The 17,415-nt window shown below is 44.3% G+C and overlaps 1 protein-coding gene across 2 annotated transcripts; it reads right to left on the reverse strand.

Moving 5' to 3' along the window:
- Window positions 1-1,410: 1,410 nt before the first annotated feature.
- cidea (cell death inducing DFFA like effector a) lies at window positions 1,411-11,485 on the reverse strand. 2 transcript variants are annotated; one of them, XM_005468142.4, is made up of 5 exons: window positions 11,239-11,485; window positions 10,764-10,902; window positions 8,261-8,413; window positions 7,801-7,973; window positions 1,411-1,662 (listed from the first exon to the last, which is right to left on the reverse strand). In XM_005468142.4, the coding sequence occupies exons 1-5, from the start codon at window positions 11,307-11,309 to the stop codon at window positions 1,638-1,640; spliced, it is 561 nt and encodes a 186-aa protein (XP_005468199.1). In that variant the 5' UTR covers window positions 11,310-11,485; the 3' UTR covers window positions 1,411-1,637. The 2 variants fall into 2 exon arrangements, with proteins under 2 accessions (XP_005468199.1, XP_003452419.2); XM_003452371.5 differs by lacking the exon at window positions 1,411-1,662 and adding an exon at window positions 3,368-3,977 and having other exon boundaries at window positions 11,239-11,484.
- Between the last annotated feature and the right edge of the window lie 5,930 nt (window positions 11,486-17,415).

The following is a 17,415-nucleotide window of genomic DNA, read 5'->3' on the forward strand; positions in this document are numbered from 1 at the left end:
GGTGCTTATTAATGAGTTGTGGCTCAGTCAATTAATTAAAAGGTTGAAAGCTCCATTGGGTGTGAATGTCCCGGCGAAACATGGAGTAAGTGGCTTGTAGCCATGGAAGGTTCAATGCATGCACGCCTACAAAACACATATAATACATTTAATCAAGAAACAGGCTGGAGTGAAGGCCTGAATGTATTCAGCTTCTTGTTGCAGTTGAGTTTGCCCAGATACAGGTGACAGAAGAGGTGGCCAGATGACTACCATCCCCAAGGACCATCTGGAGGATGCAGCGAGTGGCCTTATATGGAAATTGTGATAGAAAACAGGAACTTCTATGTCTATTTTAGTTTATTAAAATGAATATTTACTATAACTGACATATCATAATGTTTGTAAACGCATGAAGGGGCGTTAACCAACCCTGACGTTATAAAAGCAATCTGAAGTGTATTTTTGGGCGGAGTTCTACAACTGATGTTTGGCAGTTCGTACCTCCCCGCATGTGTATTCAATAAACTCTTCCGTTTGATTGCATCCTTCTGGGCCTTTGGTATTTTGTTTTGGATCTCAGTATTTCGAATTGGGACAGTAATCAGTTATATCTTAACCTATGTCATCTTTATGGAAAAAGAAAACTGGAAAACCAAATAAAGAGATTTGAAAATAAAATGGAGGCTCAGCTGTGCTCCTTCTTGTTGTCAGGTGATTGCACGCTTTCCCATTTCTTCACTTCATCTTGAAGGAGGTGTCAGTTCCTAAAATGCATCAAAAGAACAGAGCATGGAGAACACTCGGAAGCCTTTTCATTTCTATGCAGACCTGTTGAACATGAATTCAGAAACTATCACTAGCACATCTGAAGAGTTTGAAGTTGGAAAAAGACGTGATCGTGTTCAATGAACAATGAAGACATGTTGCATGAAGAAAACATCCGTTTCTAGTTTGAGGCTAACGTGCCTTTATGCTCTTGGATCTTCAGACTGCTGCAGAACGAAGGTCCTAAGATGCAGGGTACTTTATTGTTAGTACCAATGACATGCACATGTGTGTGCACAGAAATGGTGGCAGGAAGTGAGGGTGCTTTCTTTGAGAGACAACATCAAAGGAGCCCGCGATGCTCTTTGAGCTGCTAGTACAGGTACTACTGTTAAAACAATTCCAGTAAAAGCTGAAGTACTGATTCCACTTCTTTACTAAGATAAAACTAAAAAAGTATAATCTCTGGAATATACTCAAAGTAAGAGAGTAAAAGTATCTTCATGAAGAACATTTCTACCACCTATTTTTATGACTGTAATAATAAAATAATGTGCGTAAATAGAAATACAAACTTTATTTCAGTCTAAATTTTAATTCTAATAACTATACTCAGCTTGAATCAGTTAAGTAGAACAAGAGCAGAGAAAAAGAAGGAAAATAAAAAATGTCTCTATTGTCTGTTGCGTACATTGTAGAGGGCGACTTTGCCTCTAAATGGGAACAGGAACTCTGTCTTCTCCCTCCCTGTGAAATACAGCAGCTGGGTTTTTAGCTAGGTCCAGCTGATTTCATCCAAGAAACGTCTTCAGTTCTAAAATTAAATGGTGGAGCGTCCCAGAGATTTAAACTCTAGTGGAGTGGTCCCTTTAGTGATGAGGCACTATACACTATGCAGTCTGTGGGGATGAAGTGCTGTGGAAAAACACAAACAGGCACAGAGTCGTTGATTTATTAGTCAAATATTTGATTTACAAAAACAAATTTAATCTCATTCAATACAAAAATCTTTCCAGCTGAAATCAGATGAAACATTCTTATAAAATGCTGACCTGATAGAAAGACTAGAAATCCTCTCAGCTTTCTATGGAAACACATACATAAGTGATCCATATGTAGACAATTCAAACCTTATCTTTATTCAGGCAGAGGAAATCAAACACAAGTTTTCTCTGGTTTGTCTCAAACACACAAACAGATGGTCTGATCATTCATTACAGTCAGTCCCACCTCAGCAGAGGGGTGTACTACAAAGCCAGATTAATGTTCTTTTGAGCTATCTGGAGCTCAAAAGTCAAAAGTCAGAGTTTCCTGTGTCATCATGCTCTGTTTTTACCTGGCTAAATCACCATGGTAAGTGATGATGAACACATACCCTGGATGGGATCAGGCCATGTTCCCTCTAATTTTTCATGTGTCTGAGCGAACACACAAACTCCCTGAGCGTCCCTTGGACCACTGTGAGCGACATCAGACTTATGCACTGTGGTCACGCCAGCATCTAATCCATCCAAGTTACATGTTTATTAAAATAATCAAATTACAGCATTTACATTTATGTTAGACTACTTTTAATTAACTGCTTTAGCCCACTTACAATGAAAATGTAAAAAATCCTGTTCATGACCTGTGTAGTATGTTAACACTATTGGAAGTAAAAATAACTTGAACTCCAATTTTGAAAACACAACTTTCTTTTTTTTTTTTAAAAATAAAGCTGTCTTACTTGTATTATGAGTCTGTGGTCTGGGAGAGAGTCTGTAACTCTCTGTCTGCAAAATACAGCATATAATGACCAATGCTGGGCAATTAATTATATAGTTACTTCTTCAAAAAAGTTACTGAGTTTTGCAAACAACAAAGTTTTTTGCAGCCGTTTACCTAAAAATGCAGCCAAGGTGGTTTTTTAAAACAAACATTTCAAACTATTTACAGAACAATCAGCTGTTCTGCATCAAATCTGATGCCACACAAATTATTTGTGCCACTCCAAAAAATAATTTCTGTCCACTATGAGATAAAGGAGAACAACAGCCTGATACCTGCAGGCCTGACAGCAGGAGATGTATCACTGCTGTAACACCTGTAACACTCAGCAGCCGCCTCATTGTTCTGACACACACAACAAAACTATTGACTACACTACACACTAACTACACACTAACTACACACTAACTACACACTAACTACACAAGATTTGCGTTAAACGTTGCAAATCTCTCACATCTCAAAACACCGCCGTCACTCCTAAAACCTTTTCCCGTTTCTTAACAACTAAATGCCATGTTTTGATTGGTCGACATGGTACATTTTTCGACCAATAGGAAAGGGTGGGGGGTGTTTTGGTTTCATCTTTGCTCACAGGCTTTCGAGCGTTTTCCTTATAAAACGCCGTTTTTACCGTTTCTTCCCGCAGTAAATATAAACAACGACAGTATTCAGGAAGAAAACCAAACATTGCAGATATTTTTATCATAACTCTGGTTTTACGTGGCTGATCAACACAATTTAAAAACTGGTATAAAGTCCACACTTTTTCTGTCAATTGTTCCGTCTGTCCTGCTCACATCTCCAATGGTTGTACACATTGTCATTAACGTGGCTTCACTGCACATCAGCCACGCCGCTTTGCTAGCTAAAACACCGATGTCAGCACATATTCTTTTTGTGTGCGCAACACAGATTTTCTCTGCGCAGAGACCGTGCCAACAGTGTGCAATTGCGCACGTGCGCAGCTTAGAGGCCTTAGCGATAGGGTGAAGAGTTCAGTTATTCAGGAGGAGCTCTGAGTAGAGCTGCTACTTCACCACAACGAAAGGATCCAATCGAGGTGGTTTGGGCATCTTACAAGGATGCCTCCTGGACACCTCCTACGTGAGGTATTCCAGGCATGTCCTTCTTGGAAGGGGTCTGGCAGACCCAGGCCAGCCTAAGAACACCTTAGCGTCTCCCCCCAGATAAACTGGAGGCTGGAGAGAGGGATATCTAGGCTCCTCTGCTTGGGCTGCCCCGCATCTTGGCCCTACGATTTGTCGAGGGAGGTAACGCAAAGAAAGCCTGGGCGTGTTAACCAGCTTCGTAGTACACCCCTCGAATGAACAGCTGTTTAACACAAAGAGACATGGCTTTAGCAGCCGGCATTTCCGGTGAACTGCAGTAGTGAGGAGGATGTGCAGAGCAGCAGTTGTCCGGCTAGTCTGGTCAGAGAGGTGACGCAGCACAACAGCGAGCTGAAGATAGAGACAGAGAAATTTAGTCAAATAAACTCATAATAAGCAATGTTACATGAGGTTTTAGGGCTGATTTCCAATGCCTAGACTGAATAAAGCTAGTATAAAGTTGGAATCAGTGACTCTAATCAGCATCATCACCTTAAATTTAAAGTGAGGTCTGCTACCCTGGACGTAACCAAACACTGACCATGAACACCACAGCTGCTCTGTACCAGTCCAACATTGCTTATTACTGTAAACTTTAACACATCACTGCATACTAACCAGTTTACCTTACAGTAGACTGCACCAAACTATGTAGTAGTTACTGAAGTATTTATACTAGAGATGGACCGATCCGATATTACGTATCGGTATCGGTCCGATACTGACGTAAATTACTGGATCGGATATCGGCGAGAAATAAAAAATGTAATCCGATCCATTAAATATCAAAAAAGCACCTCACAAAATTTGCGACACGGCGTAACTCGGCTCATAACCGTAGCACGTCGGAGCAGTATGCGTCACGTGATAGAGCGGCTGTGTGTATTTGTAGCCTCACTACCAAACCAGCATTTCATCTCGAGGAAGTTATCCCAGAGAGAAGTAAAGCAAGTGTGTAAGTTCATCTCTGAATGTTTGTAAAGCGTTCCCACGTTTAGCTTAACAACCGATATATGGAGCGATCCATACTTTTGTATAAGTTCATACTCAAGTTTAATAGCAGCAGGAGAGCGAGAGGCAGTCGACTGCCTCTCGCTCTCCTGCTGCTACTTCAATCGTGAAACTGATCAATAATCAGCTGATCGGCTTTTCTGTGGCGAGTCCGTCTCTCTTCTTTGTTTTTGGCCCACTTTGCACCAGAAAGAGGAAACCAGCGGCTGAACAACAGCAGCACGTTTAAGCTTGATAAGCTGTTGTTAGAATGTATTTAATATTACTTTCTACACCAGGATCCTTTTCTACGTAGCTGACGGCTGGTAACTGTGCAGGGGCGGATCTAGCAAAGTTTAGCCAGGGGGGCCGATAGGGCATGAACAGGGAAAAGGGGGCACAAAGACATACTTTTCTTTCTTATTCTCATTTAAAATGTCGAGCTTTTAATAAATAATTATCTGAATCTTACACCCAAAGTTTTAATCTGATGTAAAATGTATAGAAGTCCATTACTGTATATAGCAACTGTTAAGTGTAATATACCCTAGTAAGCTATAGTACTTTTTCCTTTGGGAAGGTACCCTCTGTGCAGTCTGCAGTTCTGTAGAAGAAAGATGTTGAATCTATTTAATTATTCTTAAAAAATAATTTATTTCTGTGCATTTTTTTTCACACTGCATCAAATTAAAGTTGATTACATCGATTAAGCATCATGAGGTGGAGGGTGGGGGGTGGTTCCCTATTTTTTTTTGCTGGGAGTTTGCAACCCTATTAGTTAGGTTGCTTAATATTTCTGCTAAGTACTCTTTAAAATACCAGAATAGGGAGGATGGAGCAGGTTTAAGTTTATTAGATTGATCAGTGTTGCTGAACTATGAAATATTTTGGGTGCAGTGTATTTTTTACATACAGGTATAACAGAATAGCTTTAGTGTTATTGTTTATTTAAACTTGAGTATGAACTTATACAAAATGCAGCAAGATATTAAAAAACAGTTTTATTGATTAAAAACACACTATATCGGATTCATATCGGTATCGGCAGATATCCAAATTTATGATATCGGTATCGGACATAAAAAAGTGGTATCGTGCCATCTCTAATTTATACTTTAGATTATTTTCAAGACCTTCCACAATATTATTAAATTTCCACTTTATTAAATATCACTGACTGATCAGTCCTTTTGAAAATGAACTCATCTCATTTTATCTTTCTTTTTTTACATCTTTCTATGAAATGTTGGATATGAAATTACTCTGTGTATGCTCGATATTGTAGCTCTGGCTACATGCTGAATCACCGTAACCACAACTTTTTTTACTTCACACAAGCTGTGTGAAGTCATTATTGTGTTACTACACAGCAAGTATCTCTGCCATCACCTGGAAGCACCACCAGAGTGCACCACATTAAACAGGAACTCTATGCACAGTTATATGCATGAAGCAGTTTTATCTTAACTGAAGCTGCCAGAGTCTGTTCTGGATTGTTCCTGAGTGTGTTATTAGTTTAGGTCTATGTACCAGGAATGACCAGAGAGTTGAAAAGAGAGCAAGGAGGGCCAACAAACAAAGAAAAAGGAACCATCATCTTCCTTGATCTGCAGCACCTATGCAGAGGACTGCCACCCCACACAACAGACTACCAACTACCTCACTGACAGACCACAGTATGTCAGGCTGAAGGACATCACGTCTGACACTGTGGTCAGCAGCACAGGAGCACCACAGGGAACTGTGCTGTCCCCTCTTCTCTTCACCCTGTACACCTCTGACTTCTGCTACAACTCTGAATTATGCCATATTCAGAAGTTTGCAGATGACACGGCCATCATGGGGTGTATCCGAGATGATCAGGAAGAGGAGTACAGGAGTCTGGTGAGGAACTTCATCACATGGAGTCACACAAACCACCTGCAACTCAACACCTCAAAGACCAAGGAACTGGTTGTGGACTTTGGGAGGTCCAGAGCAGGTCCGCCAGTTCAGATAGTGGGAGAGGAGGTGGAGGTGGTCAACACGTACAAGTACCTCAGGCTGTGGGTGGACAACAAACTGGACTGGTCATGCAACACAGAGCACCTGTATAAAAAAGCCCAAAGCCGACTGTACTTCCTCAGGAGGCTGAGGTCTTTCAACATCTGCAGGAAGCTCCTGAGGATGTTTTACCAGTCAGTGGTTGCAGGAGTACTTTTCTATGCTGTGGTGTGCTGGGGGAGCAGCACAGCAAAGAAGGACTCATCCAGGCTGGAAAAACTGATCAGGAAGGCTGGCTCTGTGGTCGGCATGAAGCTGGACACTCTAGTGTCCTTTTCTCTGCCACTGTCACCAAAGAAACTGCTGGACATTATGGACAATGCTGGGCATCCTCTGCACACGGCCATAAACAACCAGAGGAGCCTGTTCAGTGACAGGTTGCTTCTCCCAAAGACAAAAACCAACAGACTTAAAAACTCCTTTGTCCCACACGCCATCAGACTGTTTAACTCCTCTCTGGAGGGGAGAGGGAGGGGAAACAGGAGGACAAAGGACAAACGAGCTGTAGTGCTTTTTTTACACTGTGCAATATCCGCAATATTTTTACTTATATTCAACTGTGCAATAATCACTGTGCAATAGACTCACTCAAATGTGCAATCCACTGGTATTTCTATTTATCCCTATTTCTGTATTTTTATATGTGTATGTGTATATGTGGTATATTTATGCTTATATCCTTACTCTCATTCCCCTTTATTGTATCTGTATCATGCAACTTCTGTCAGTGCAGTGCTACTGGAAAATGAATTTCCCAGAGGAACCCACCTGAGGGATTAATAAAGTTTCATCTAATCTAATCTAAGATAATCTGGACCTCCACAGCCACTTGTGGAGCTGGTGCTGACACTAACTGTTCTCCTGTGCATGCCCTAACATTTTTGGTGTCAAATTTTATTTACAAATACCTCATAATAACCGGATAGTTTCTGCAAAGTGTTCACAAAGTTCTGTGACAAAATTGGAGAAAAGAAAACAGATACAAACGTACACGAGAAGTTAACTTAGCCAGCTATGAATTTAAAACCTTTGAAAAATTCAGATTGGAAACTGAAAATATAAACTACATTGATATTAGAAAAGACAAAAACAGTCAGGCTTTGCACAGTGCTGCTGAGACTGTTACTGTTATCAGGCTTACCTGAGGATGCGTTTGATCCTGGTGAATCTGAAGTCGTATGAGAGTGTGTACGTCTCATACAGCGTGGCCCTGATGGCGAGGCAGCACAGGAAGTCTTTAGGCTGCAGTTTGTAGAGGTCAAAGGTTACTTTGGCAATCCCACTCTTCTTTGGCTGACGGAAGCATGGAATAATCTGAAACACCAACATGTTCAGAAAATTTTGATTTGGGTAAAAACCTTTTTCCTTTATTAAAAAAAAAAAAAGCTACATGATTCTGGGCAACAAAACACTTATTTAAGAAGAATTATTTATTTAAGTTCTGATCCATTTCCTGTCTGTTTCCTGTCTGTTTCCTGTCTGTTCTTCATGCTGCTGAAACGTGTGAACTTCCCTCCTGGGCTCAGTGAAGAGAGATCATCTCACTTCATAAATGCATACAGACACTCAGCCGCAGTGATGAACATCATCTCTGCTCTCACCTTGCTCTCTGTCCACATCTCCCCCTTCTCCAGCACCATCAGCGGTGTGCTATTGGGCAGTGACTGGAAGAACTCCTCTGAGTCCACCACAGTCCCGTCCTCCTCCAGGACCAGAGTCAGGAACTGGTAGGACATCATGAACACCCTCGCTGCCTGGGACACAAAACAGGAGAATCAATTCAAAGAGTCAGAATCTGATGATTTCTTTGTCTCTTCATAACAACTGTACAGGATGAGAATGTTTTTATGAATCACCTGTTTAGATTCTATTAAAGCCTAACGTTTGCATTAGTAGGGGTGTGGCCACTTTGATTAACAGCTGCATGGTGACACATGTCAGGGACAACGTGCAGGTCAGAGTTCGTGAGGCACTTTGGTGAATGATTTCTCCATCTCCAGGAATGCCATGTTCTTCTCTCAGTGTCACTCATTACATAACCTTGCAGCATGGGTGATATCTGTCGTAGAACAGCCTTTGATGAAACCATTGGGCATACTTTGAATGATGTTCCATAAATGGCCTTCAGTGACACATTCAAACATTTACACGTTGTGACAAAGGAACCAAATTAGGCGGTAATTTAAACATGACGTTGCCTTTGGTTTTTCAGTTGGGCACCGTTGTGCTGGTGAGCTAGAACTTTGACTGGCCAAGCAGTAGGTCTGTTTGCACCTCAGGGGGAATGCACTTCCTCATAGTGAAGGTCATATTCAGTACTCTTGCTCTTGGACCTCTTAGCACCACTTTACAGCTGATTTGAAAGCCTCGTAATGCTGGAAGTCGCCTGAAGTCTGAGTTTGAAACCATGCCTTGAAGGCCACCTTCTTCTCCCTGATTATCTGTTGCCACCAAACTTGCTTGTCCAGAAACATTCTACCTGGTTTTGTTCTTTCCAGGGCTTTATCTGGCTGATCACATCATTCCACATATCTTCTGCTGATTTATTCTTACCCACTTCTATTATGATGATAATGTTTACAAGCTGCTCTTTATACTTCAGTAACTGCCACCACTTGATCTGTCTGTGAAGGTCCTCAGTCATCCAGGTCATCGTAGTCTAAGGAGCTTGGAAAGAAAAGCATCTGGACTAATTTAAGTTGCTTGAAGACGTTTCACCTCTCATCCGAGAAGCATCTTCAGCTTCTTCAGTTCAAGCTTCTCGGATGAGAGGTGAAACGTCTTCAAGCAACTTAAATTAGTCTAGATGCTATTCTTTCCGAGCTCCTTAGACCACCACTTGATTTGCAAATCCTGGGTCAAGCAGGGTCTTTTCTTTTCTTCTAGATCAAGACACACGTCCATTATGAGAAGGAGATGTTGGAGGCTGGAGGTGTCGGACGGAATCATTTTTGGTGTTACTTGTTCAACCTCCAGACAAGTAAGTAAACAATCTGCATTGCCATTATGCCAATACAGTACATGATAACATGGTAATTTGTCTACACGTGTTAGGGTTAGGGGGTTAGGGTAAACAAATCTGTTTAAAGGTTGGGCTGTTCTTAATCTTTGTGTTGTTTGATGTGTGGACATACTGGTGGAAAAAACCTGAAGTTTCCCACTGAGAAAAATAAAGTTACCATTGACCACTGAGCTTTCCACTATAATTCCAGTGCCATTTCAACTTGAACTCATGCCTTCTAGTAGAATTTGAAGTCCTTGAAATTCCCTTAGCCACCCTCCTACTTTCTCTTTTGGATGCATGGAATGGCATCTCTTTAGCAATTCAGCTAATTCTATGTTTGTTTCATTCATTATACTGATGTTAATGGTACAGATTCATAAATGGGCTGTGAGGTGTTCAAGGGCCTGATTATTCAAGAGCTTTTATGTAAGAAGAATGATTTTAAATTTGATTCTTTAATCTCTTTTTTGAGATGTTGTGCAAATGGAAGAAAGCAGTCTTACATATTTGTTTAATATGTGCATTAAAGGAAATATACAGGTCATCTTCATTGGTGGTCACTGGTGTGTGTTATCTGGCTTCATGGATAGAGAATGTATGCTATGCCTTCTAATAATAGTGCCCAAGATAAGAATGTATAATGTAAACAGAATTGGTCCTAGTGTGTAACCCTAAAATTACGTGCTAGGACAAAGTTATAAATAACTTTGGTGTCTGAAGAAGATTTACATGATCAAATTCATTCAAACACCTTTTAATACCTACAGCCTGTTTAATCTTCATAGTAAAATGTTGAGGTCAATAGCATCAAACGCTGCACTGTTCCTAAAGACTGCTTAAAGAAACTACTAAAAAGGTGCCTAAGAGGGTTCAGGTTGTAATGAAGAATAAAGGCAGTCATACCAAATAATGAATTTAAAGTTTGTTGGAATTTACAAACTCTGTTTTTGCCTTATTTACCATTTTTCCATGTTTGCACATGTTTCAAAAACTAACTGCACCTATTTCCCATTTTCTTATCAAAATATGAAGAAATGAGAGCTGGCTCGCGACTTATGCACACTACTGTTTGTCTAAGAGAGTTTACAGGTTGTTTTTACCTGCTCCAGGAGCTCGTCTAGAGAAGACGCAGTCAAACTTCGCCGCCGCATCCGGCTGTATGTGCACACTCTGAAACAGCGAGGCCGATTTAGGGGCAGCATGTGTCGAGAGATGGTGGTCTGGACTGTGGACATGGACCTGCAGGTCATTCAAAGTTGACTGCATTACAGTTTGAAATCTTATAGTCAAGTCGGAGGTTTTAATAACCTCAGACTTACATCCATAAAAACCCTCTCGGCTGCTTTCACTGTTTGAAAGGTTCAGTAATCCTATTTACTGAGTGGCTGCCATTCTTCCTCTGCAGATCTGCACACACACAGCTTCCTCTGCAAAGTCTAAAAGTGTCTGAATACAATTCGACGTACAGCTGGTTTGAGTGAAATTACCAATATTTGTTTAATCCCCAGATTTACGATAACTAAACTGAATTTATAAAACTCAACTTTAAGTTTTGATAATATTTAAGTAACTCACCTCATCAGAGTCTTTGGCAGCAGCGTTTTGGCGTATTTCACTCCGGACTGAATGGACAGCGGTGCCATCATGAAGTCAAAGATTCAAACAGTCAGACAGTAAGCTGAAGCAAAGCTTTGAAAAGCTGCTGCAGCCAGAGGCAGCTGAGAGGAACTATGGAGAATCCATGAAGAATGACAGCCTGTGATTGGTCACCGATGAGAGCAGAGAGCCAATAGGATGAAGGATCATGGAGCAGCTGCTTTAAAAGAGGCATCCAATTAAAATGAATGAATGCTGCAAAAAATTATTTAAAAGGGAAAATAAAAGATAGACAAAGATGAATAAACAGCAGGGATCAGATGGAATAATTTTATTCTCATAATAAAACTGAGATCAATGAGACAAGAAGGGTTTCATTTTCACATCTGACCCCTAATTACAAAAAAGAACAACATACCAAGGGTAGAGAGTATGTAATGCAAATCAAGCTCAAGTGTCAACATTACTGTGAAACTTCAGCCATATTTCCAAGGAAATTTAAGTACTTTATTTACAGTCAGCAGGTTTCAGTCTGGGCACCTTAAAAGGGTCAAGACATACGTAAATGTGGGGTCATGAAATAAGAGGATGAATGGTCATTTCTATTTCACACTGAGACAAAATATATAAGACTGGCAAGGTTTGTACGAGACCACCAACATGCTCATCAAAACCGATCAAAAGTAACGCCCAGAGTCCTCACAACTCTCAGTTACCATCAGAACAAAGTTATCAGGGACACAGATACGAACTTCAGATTTTTGTGTGTTTACAGACAGATGAGACAGAACTACTGACCAGTTCTTATGACATGAAGTCAGTCCTGAAGGACAGACAGTCTCACATCGTTCTGGGGTTTGAATTTCATGTAGAGCTGGATAACAATGGTATGAGAGGTCTTCGAAGTAATTCAGAATGTGTCCAAATGGAAGCATGTACAAAGCAAACAAGACAGGCCTGAGGATCGAACCTTGGGGAACACCACAAGATAAAGTGACTGGAGAGGACACAACATTAGCAGAAGCAGCTGAGAGCTGACTCAGAGATGCTTACCCACATTCAAAGCCTCTCAATCAGAGTACCATCATTACTTAAAGACAGCAGAAAGACCCAACAGAACAAGAACCGAATATTCACCTGCATATCTGTGCATTAAAATATGATCAGAAACTCTGAGCAGGGCTGTTTGAGTAGAGTAACTGACAGAAACCAGACGGAAACTTACTTAAAATGTAATGAGCAGGTAGAAACACTAGAAGCTGGTTGGCCGACACTTTTTCTAAAATTTTGGAGGTAAAAGGAAATTTTAGTGCTGAGGGAGGGACAAGTCAGGGTTGTGGTTTTTAAAAAAGGGCGAATAGCAACCTTTTAAAAATACGAGGGGTCACAGCGAGTTCTGAAACACAAGTCTGATGTGTTTCAGTTTTATCTGTAACTTTATGTTTATCTATCTTATCAGCTTCATGTGGATGCAGCTTTTACACGAGGGTCAGAAAACATAAACAGTATGTTGTTTTATTCAAACTTCCATGACATTATCTGCAGTTTAATCTGAAGTGCTTCGCCTCACTGCCCTCTCAGCTTCTGTGCTCAGAGAAAATCTCCAAACTGACTCCAGTCCAGATCTGTAAGCAGCTTGTAGAGCTGGAATGCTTTTGTTTCACAACAAATGAGCCTGCAGATTACAGGAGATCATTTTAATTTGGTGACAGAATGAATAAGAATCAAGCCTTTATTTTTCTAACAGAAACAAATGAACTTTGACACAAGAAAAGGTCAGCAGACACACACAGGACTGAAGGAAGGAATGAAGGAATTAATTGTTGATGAAGATTGAGAATCTTCATCAACAACTGCCCTCGTCCTGTGATATGGTCAATTGTTCTATCTGCATTTTTTGTCCTACTCAACTGTCATTCTCTCTATCCAAATTTGAACTTCCCACAATAATTCAGCTATCTTCCATAATTACTAAGTTAAAGTCATCATCATGTAAACTTGATCCACTGTCAGCTAATCTTGTTAAACTCTCACTTCCCTCCCTTGGCCCACTGATTGCTAATATCGTACACTCCTCTCTTATATCTGGTTCTGTTCCTTCTTCTCTTAAAACTGCAACAATAACTCCAATACTGAAAAAGAATGGTTCAGATCCTTCCAATCTAAATAATTTCAGGCCAATTTCAAATCTGCCTTTCTTAGCCAAAATTCTTGAAAAGATGGTGGCTGCACAGGTTCATAAACACCTCACTGGAAATAACTTGTACAGTTTCAGTCTGGCTTCCGTTCATTTCACAGTACAGAAACAGCTCCAGTAAAAATCATTAATAATCTTCTGCTTGCAGCTGACTCTGGACTCATCATCATCCTCATTCTCCTTGACCTTAGAGCAGCTTTTGACACTATCTCCCATCGCATCCTTCTTCATAGATTAGCATCTATTGGCATCAACGGTCCTGGGTGAGGGACCAGACAAAGAGCGATTCAGAAGACCCTTATGAAGAGAATATCGAGGGAACAGTTTACCCTGCCTGGGATAGGGTTACCGGGGCCTCGCCCTGGAGCCAGGCCCGGGGAGGGTGCCCGAGGGCGAGCGTCTGGTGGCCGGGCCTTAGTCCATGGGGCCCGGCCGGGCACAGCCCGAAGAGGAGACATGGGCCCATCCTCCCACAGGCCCACCACCCGCAGGAGGTGCCATAGGGGTCGGGTGCATTGTGTGCTGGGCGGCGGCCAGGAGCGGAGGCCCTGGCGGACTGATCCCCGGCTGCCAAGACTGGCAATAGGGACATGGAATGTCACCTCTCTGGTGGGGAAGGAGCCTGAGTTAGTGCGTGAGGTTGAGAGGTACCGGCTAGATATAGTCGGGCTCACCTCTACGCATGGCTTGGGCTCTGGAACCAGTCTCCTGGAGAGGGGCTGGACTCTGTCTCAGTCTGGAGTTGCCCCTGGTGAGAGGCGGCGGGCTGGGGTGGGTATTCTAATATCCCCTCGGCTTGCTGCCGGTACGTTGGGGTTTTTCCCGGTGGACGAGAGGGTTTGTTCCCTGCGCCTTAGGGTCGGGGAATGGGTCCTGACTGTCATCTGCGCTTATGCGCCGAGTGGCAGTTCAGAGTACCCAGCCTTCTTAGAGTCCCTCGGTGGGGTGCTGGAAGGTGCCCCATCTGGAGACTCTGTTGTCCTGCTGGGAGACTTCAATGCTCACGTGGGTAACAACAGCGAGACCTGGAGGGGCGTGATCGGGAGGAACGGCCTCCCTGATCTGAATCCGAGCGGTGTTTTGTTATTGGACTTCTGTGCAAATCACAGTTTGGCCATAACGAACACCTTGTTCGAACATAAGAGTGTCCATAAGTGCACGTGGCACCAGGACGCTCTAGGCCGCAGGTCGATGATCGATTTTGTAATCGTATCACCAGACCTGCGACCATATGTTCTGGACACTCGGGTAAAGAGAGGGGCTGAGCTGTCAACTGATCACCACCTGGTGGTGAGTTGGATCAGGTGGCGGGGGAGGACGCTGGACAGACCCGGTGCACCTAAACGCGTAGTGAGGGTGTGCTGGGAACGTCTAGCAGAGGCCCCAGTCCGCGAGATCTTCAACGCACACCTCCGGCAGAGCTTCAACAGCATTCCGAGGGAGCCTGGGGACATTGAGTCCGAATGGACCATGCTCAGCGTCTCCATTGCCGAAGCTGCTGCAGTGAGCTGCGGCCGCAAAGTGGTTGGTGCCTGCCGTGGTGGTAACCCCCGAACCAAATGGTGGACACCAGGGGTGAAGGGAGCCACCAGGCTGAAGAAGGAGTCCTATCGGGCTTGGTTAGCCTGTGGGACTCCGGAGACAGCCGACAGGTATCGACAGGCCAAGCGGAATGCGACTCGGGCAGTGGCTGAAGCAAAAACTCGGGTGTGGGAGGAGTTCGGAGAGGCCATGGAAAAAGACTTTCGGACTGCCTCGAAGAGATTCTGGCAAACCGTCAGGCGTCTCAGGAGGGGAAAGCGGTGCTCTACCTGCACTGTGTATAGTGCTGGCGGAGCGCTGCTGACGTCGACTGAGAAAATTGTCAGGCGGTGGAAGGAATACTTCGAGGACCTCCTTAATCCCACTGACACGTCTTCCGAGGAGGAAGCAGAGTCTGGGGATGAGGGGAATGACCCGCCAATTTCCGGGGGCGAGGTCACTGAGGCAGTTAAACAACTCCTTGGTGGCAGAGCCCCTGGTGTTGATGAGGTCCGCCCCGAGTTCCTGAAGGCTCTGGACGTTGTAGGGCTGTCCTGGTTGACACGCCTCTACAATGTTGCGTGGAGATCAGGGGCAGTACCCCTGGACTGGCAGACCGGGGTGGTGGTCCCCATCTTTAAGAAGGGAGACCGGAGGGTGTGTTCCAACTACAGGGGGATCACACTCCTCAGCCTCCCTGGGAAAGTCTATGCCAGGGTTCTGGAAAGGAGAGTTCGTCCGCTAGTCGAACCTCAGATACAGGAGGAACAATGTGGTTTTCGTCCTGGTCGCGGAACACTGGACCAGCTCTTCATCCTCTCAAGGATACTTGAGGGTGCATGGGAGTTTGCCCAACCAGTCTACATGTGTTTTGTGGACTTGGAGAAGGCATTCGACCGTGTCCCTCGGGGTGTCCTGTGGGAGGTGTTGCGGGAGTATGGGGTGTCTGGCCCATTGCTACGGGCCATTCGATCCCTATACAACCGTTGCAAGAGTTTGGTTCGCATTGCCGGCAATAAGTCGGACTCGTTCCCGGTGGGTGATGGGCTCCGCCAGGGCTGCTCTTTGTCACCGGTTCTGCTCATAATTTTTATGGACAGGATTTCTAGGCGCAGCCAAGTGGCGGAGGGCTTTTGCTTCGGTGGCCTCAGAATCTCATCTCTGCTTTTTGCGGATGATGTGGTTCTGTTGGCTTCATCAGGTGAGGGCCTCCAGCTCGCACTGGAACGGTTCGCAGCCGAGTGTGAAGCAGCGGGAATGAGGATCAGCACCTCCAAATCTGAGGCCATGGTTCTAAGCCGGAAAAGGGTGGAGTGCCCACTCCGGGTCGGGGATGAGTTCCTGCCCCAAGTGGAGAAGTTCAAGTATCTCAGGGTCTTGTTCGCGAGTGATGGGAGAAGGGAGCCGGAGATCGACAGACGGATTGGTGCTGCGGCTGCAGTGATGCGGACGCTGCACCAGTCCGTCGTGGTGAAGAGGGAGCTGAGTGTAAAAGCGAAGCTCTCAATTTACCGGTCGATCTACGTCCCTACCCTCACCTATGGCCATGAGCTGTGGGTAGTGACCGAAAGAACGAGATCGCGGATACAAGCGGCAGAAATGAGCTTCCTCCAAAGGGTGGCTGGCCTCTCCCTTGGAGATAGGGTGAGAAGTTCGGCCATCCGGGAGGGGCTCAGAGTAGAGCCGCTGCTCCTCCACATCGAAAGGAGCCAGTTGAGGTGGTTCGGGCATCTGACAAGGATGCCTCTTGGGTGCCTCCTGGGTGAGGTGTTCCGGGCATGTCCCACCGGGAGGAGGCCCCGGGGCAGACCCAGGACACGCTGGAGAGATTATATCTCTCGGCTGGCCTGGGAACGCCTTGGTGTTCCCCCGGATAAGCTGGAGGAGGTGGCTGGGGCGAGGGAGGACTGGGCTTCTCTGCTTAGGCTGCTGCCCCCGCAACCCGGCCTCGGATAAAGTGGATGAAATGGTAAATGGCCTGCATTTGTATAGCGCTTTTCTAGTCCATAGGACCCCAAAGCGCTTTACACTACATTCAGTCATTCACCCAGTCACACACACATTCACACACTGGCAATAGCAAGCTACATTGTAGCCACAGCTGCCCTGGGGCGCACTGACAGAGGCGAGGCTGCCGTACACAGGCGCCACCGGGCCCTCTGACCACCACCAGTAGGCAAACATGGGGTTAGTATCTTGCCCAAGGATATTTGGCATGCAGCCAGGATGCAGCCTGGGATCGAACCACCGACCTTCTGATTAGTGGCTGACCTGCTCTGCCACCTGAGCTACAGCCACCCCAGGGTGTGTAGATGAAGATGGATGGATGGATGGATGGATGGCATCAACGGTACAGTACTCGCCTGGTTTACCTCTTATCTCTCTGGCCGCTCACAGTTTGTTCAATTACTCCCTCACAGATCACGATATACTCCAGT

This window comes from Oreochromis niloticus, linkage group LG9 (assembly GCF_001858045.2).
Source record: "Oreochromis niloticus isolate F11D_XX linkage group LG9, O_niloticus_UMD_NMBU, whole genome shotgun sequence".
Classification (NCBI taxonomy): Eukaryota; Metazoa; Chordata; class Actinopteri; order Cichliformes; family Cichlidae; genus Oreochromis; species Oreochromis niloticus.

Bases quoted from the DNA above. Each gene is read 5' to 3' on its own strand.
- cidea (XM_003452371.5), bottom strand. From the start codon at position 11,309: ATGATGGCACCGCTGTCCATTCAGTCCGGAGTGAAATACGCCAAAACG. The intron at 7,974-8,260 runs GTGAGAGCAGAG...TTGGTGTTTCAG, and splicing joins AGATGTGGACAGAGAGCAAG to ATTATTCCATGCTTCCGTCA. The intron at 3,978-7,800 runs GTAAGCCTGATA...CTCTATCTTCAG, and splicing joins AGGATCAAACGCATCCTCAG to CTCGCTGTTGTGCTGCGTCA.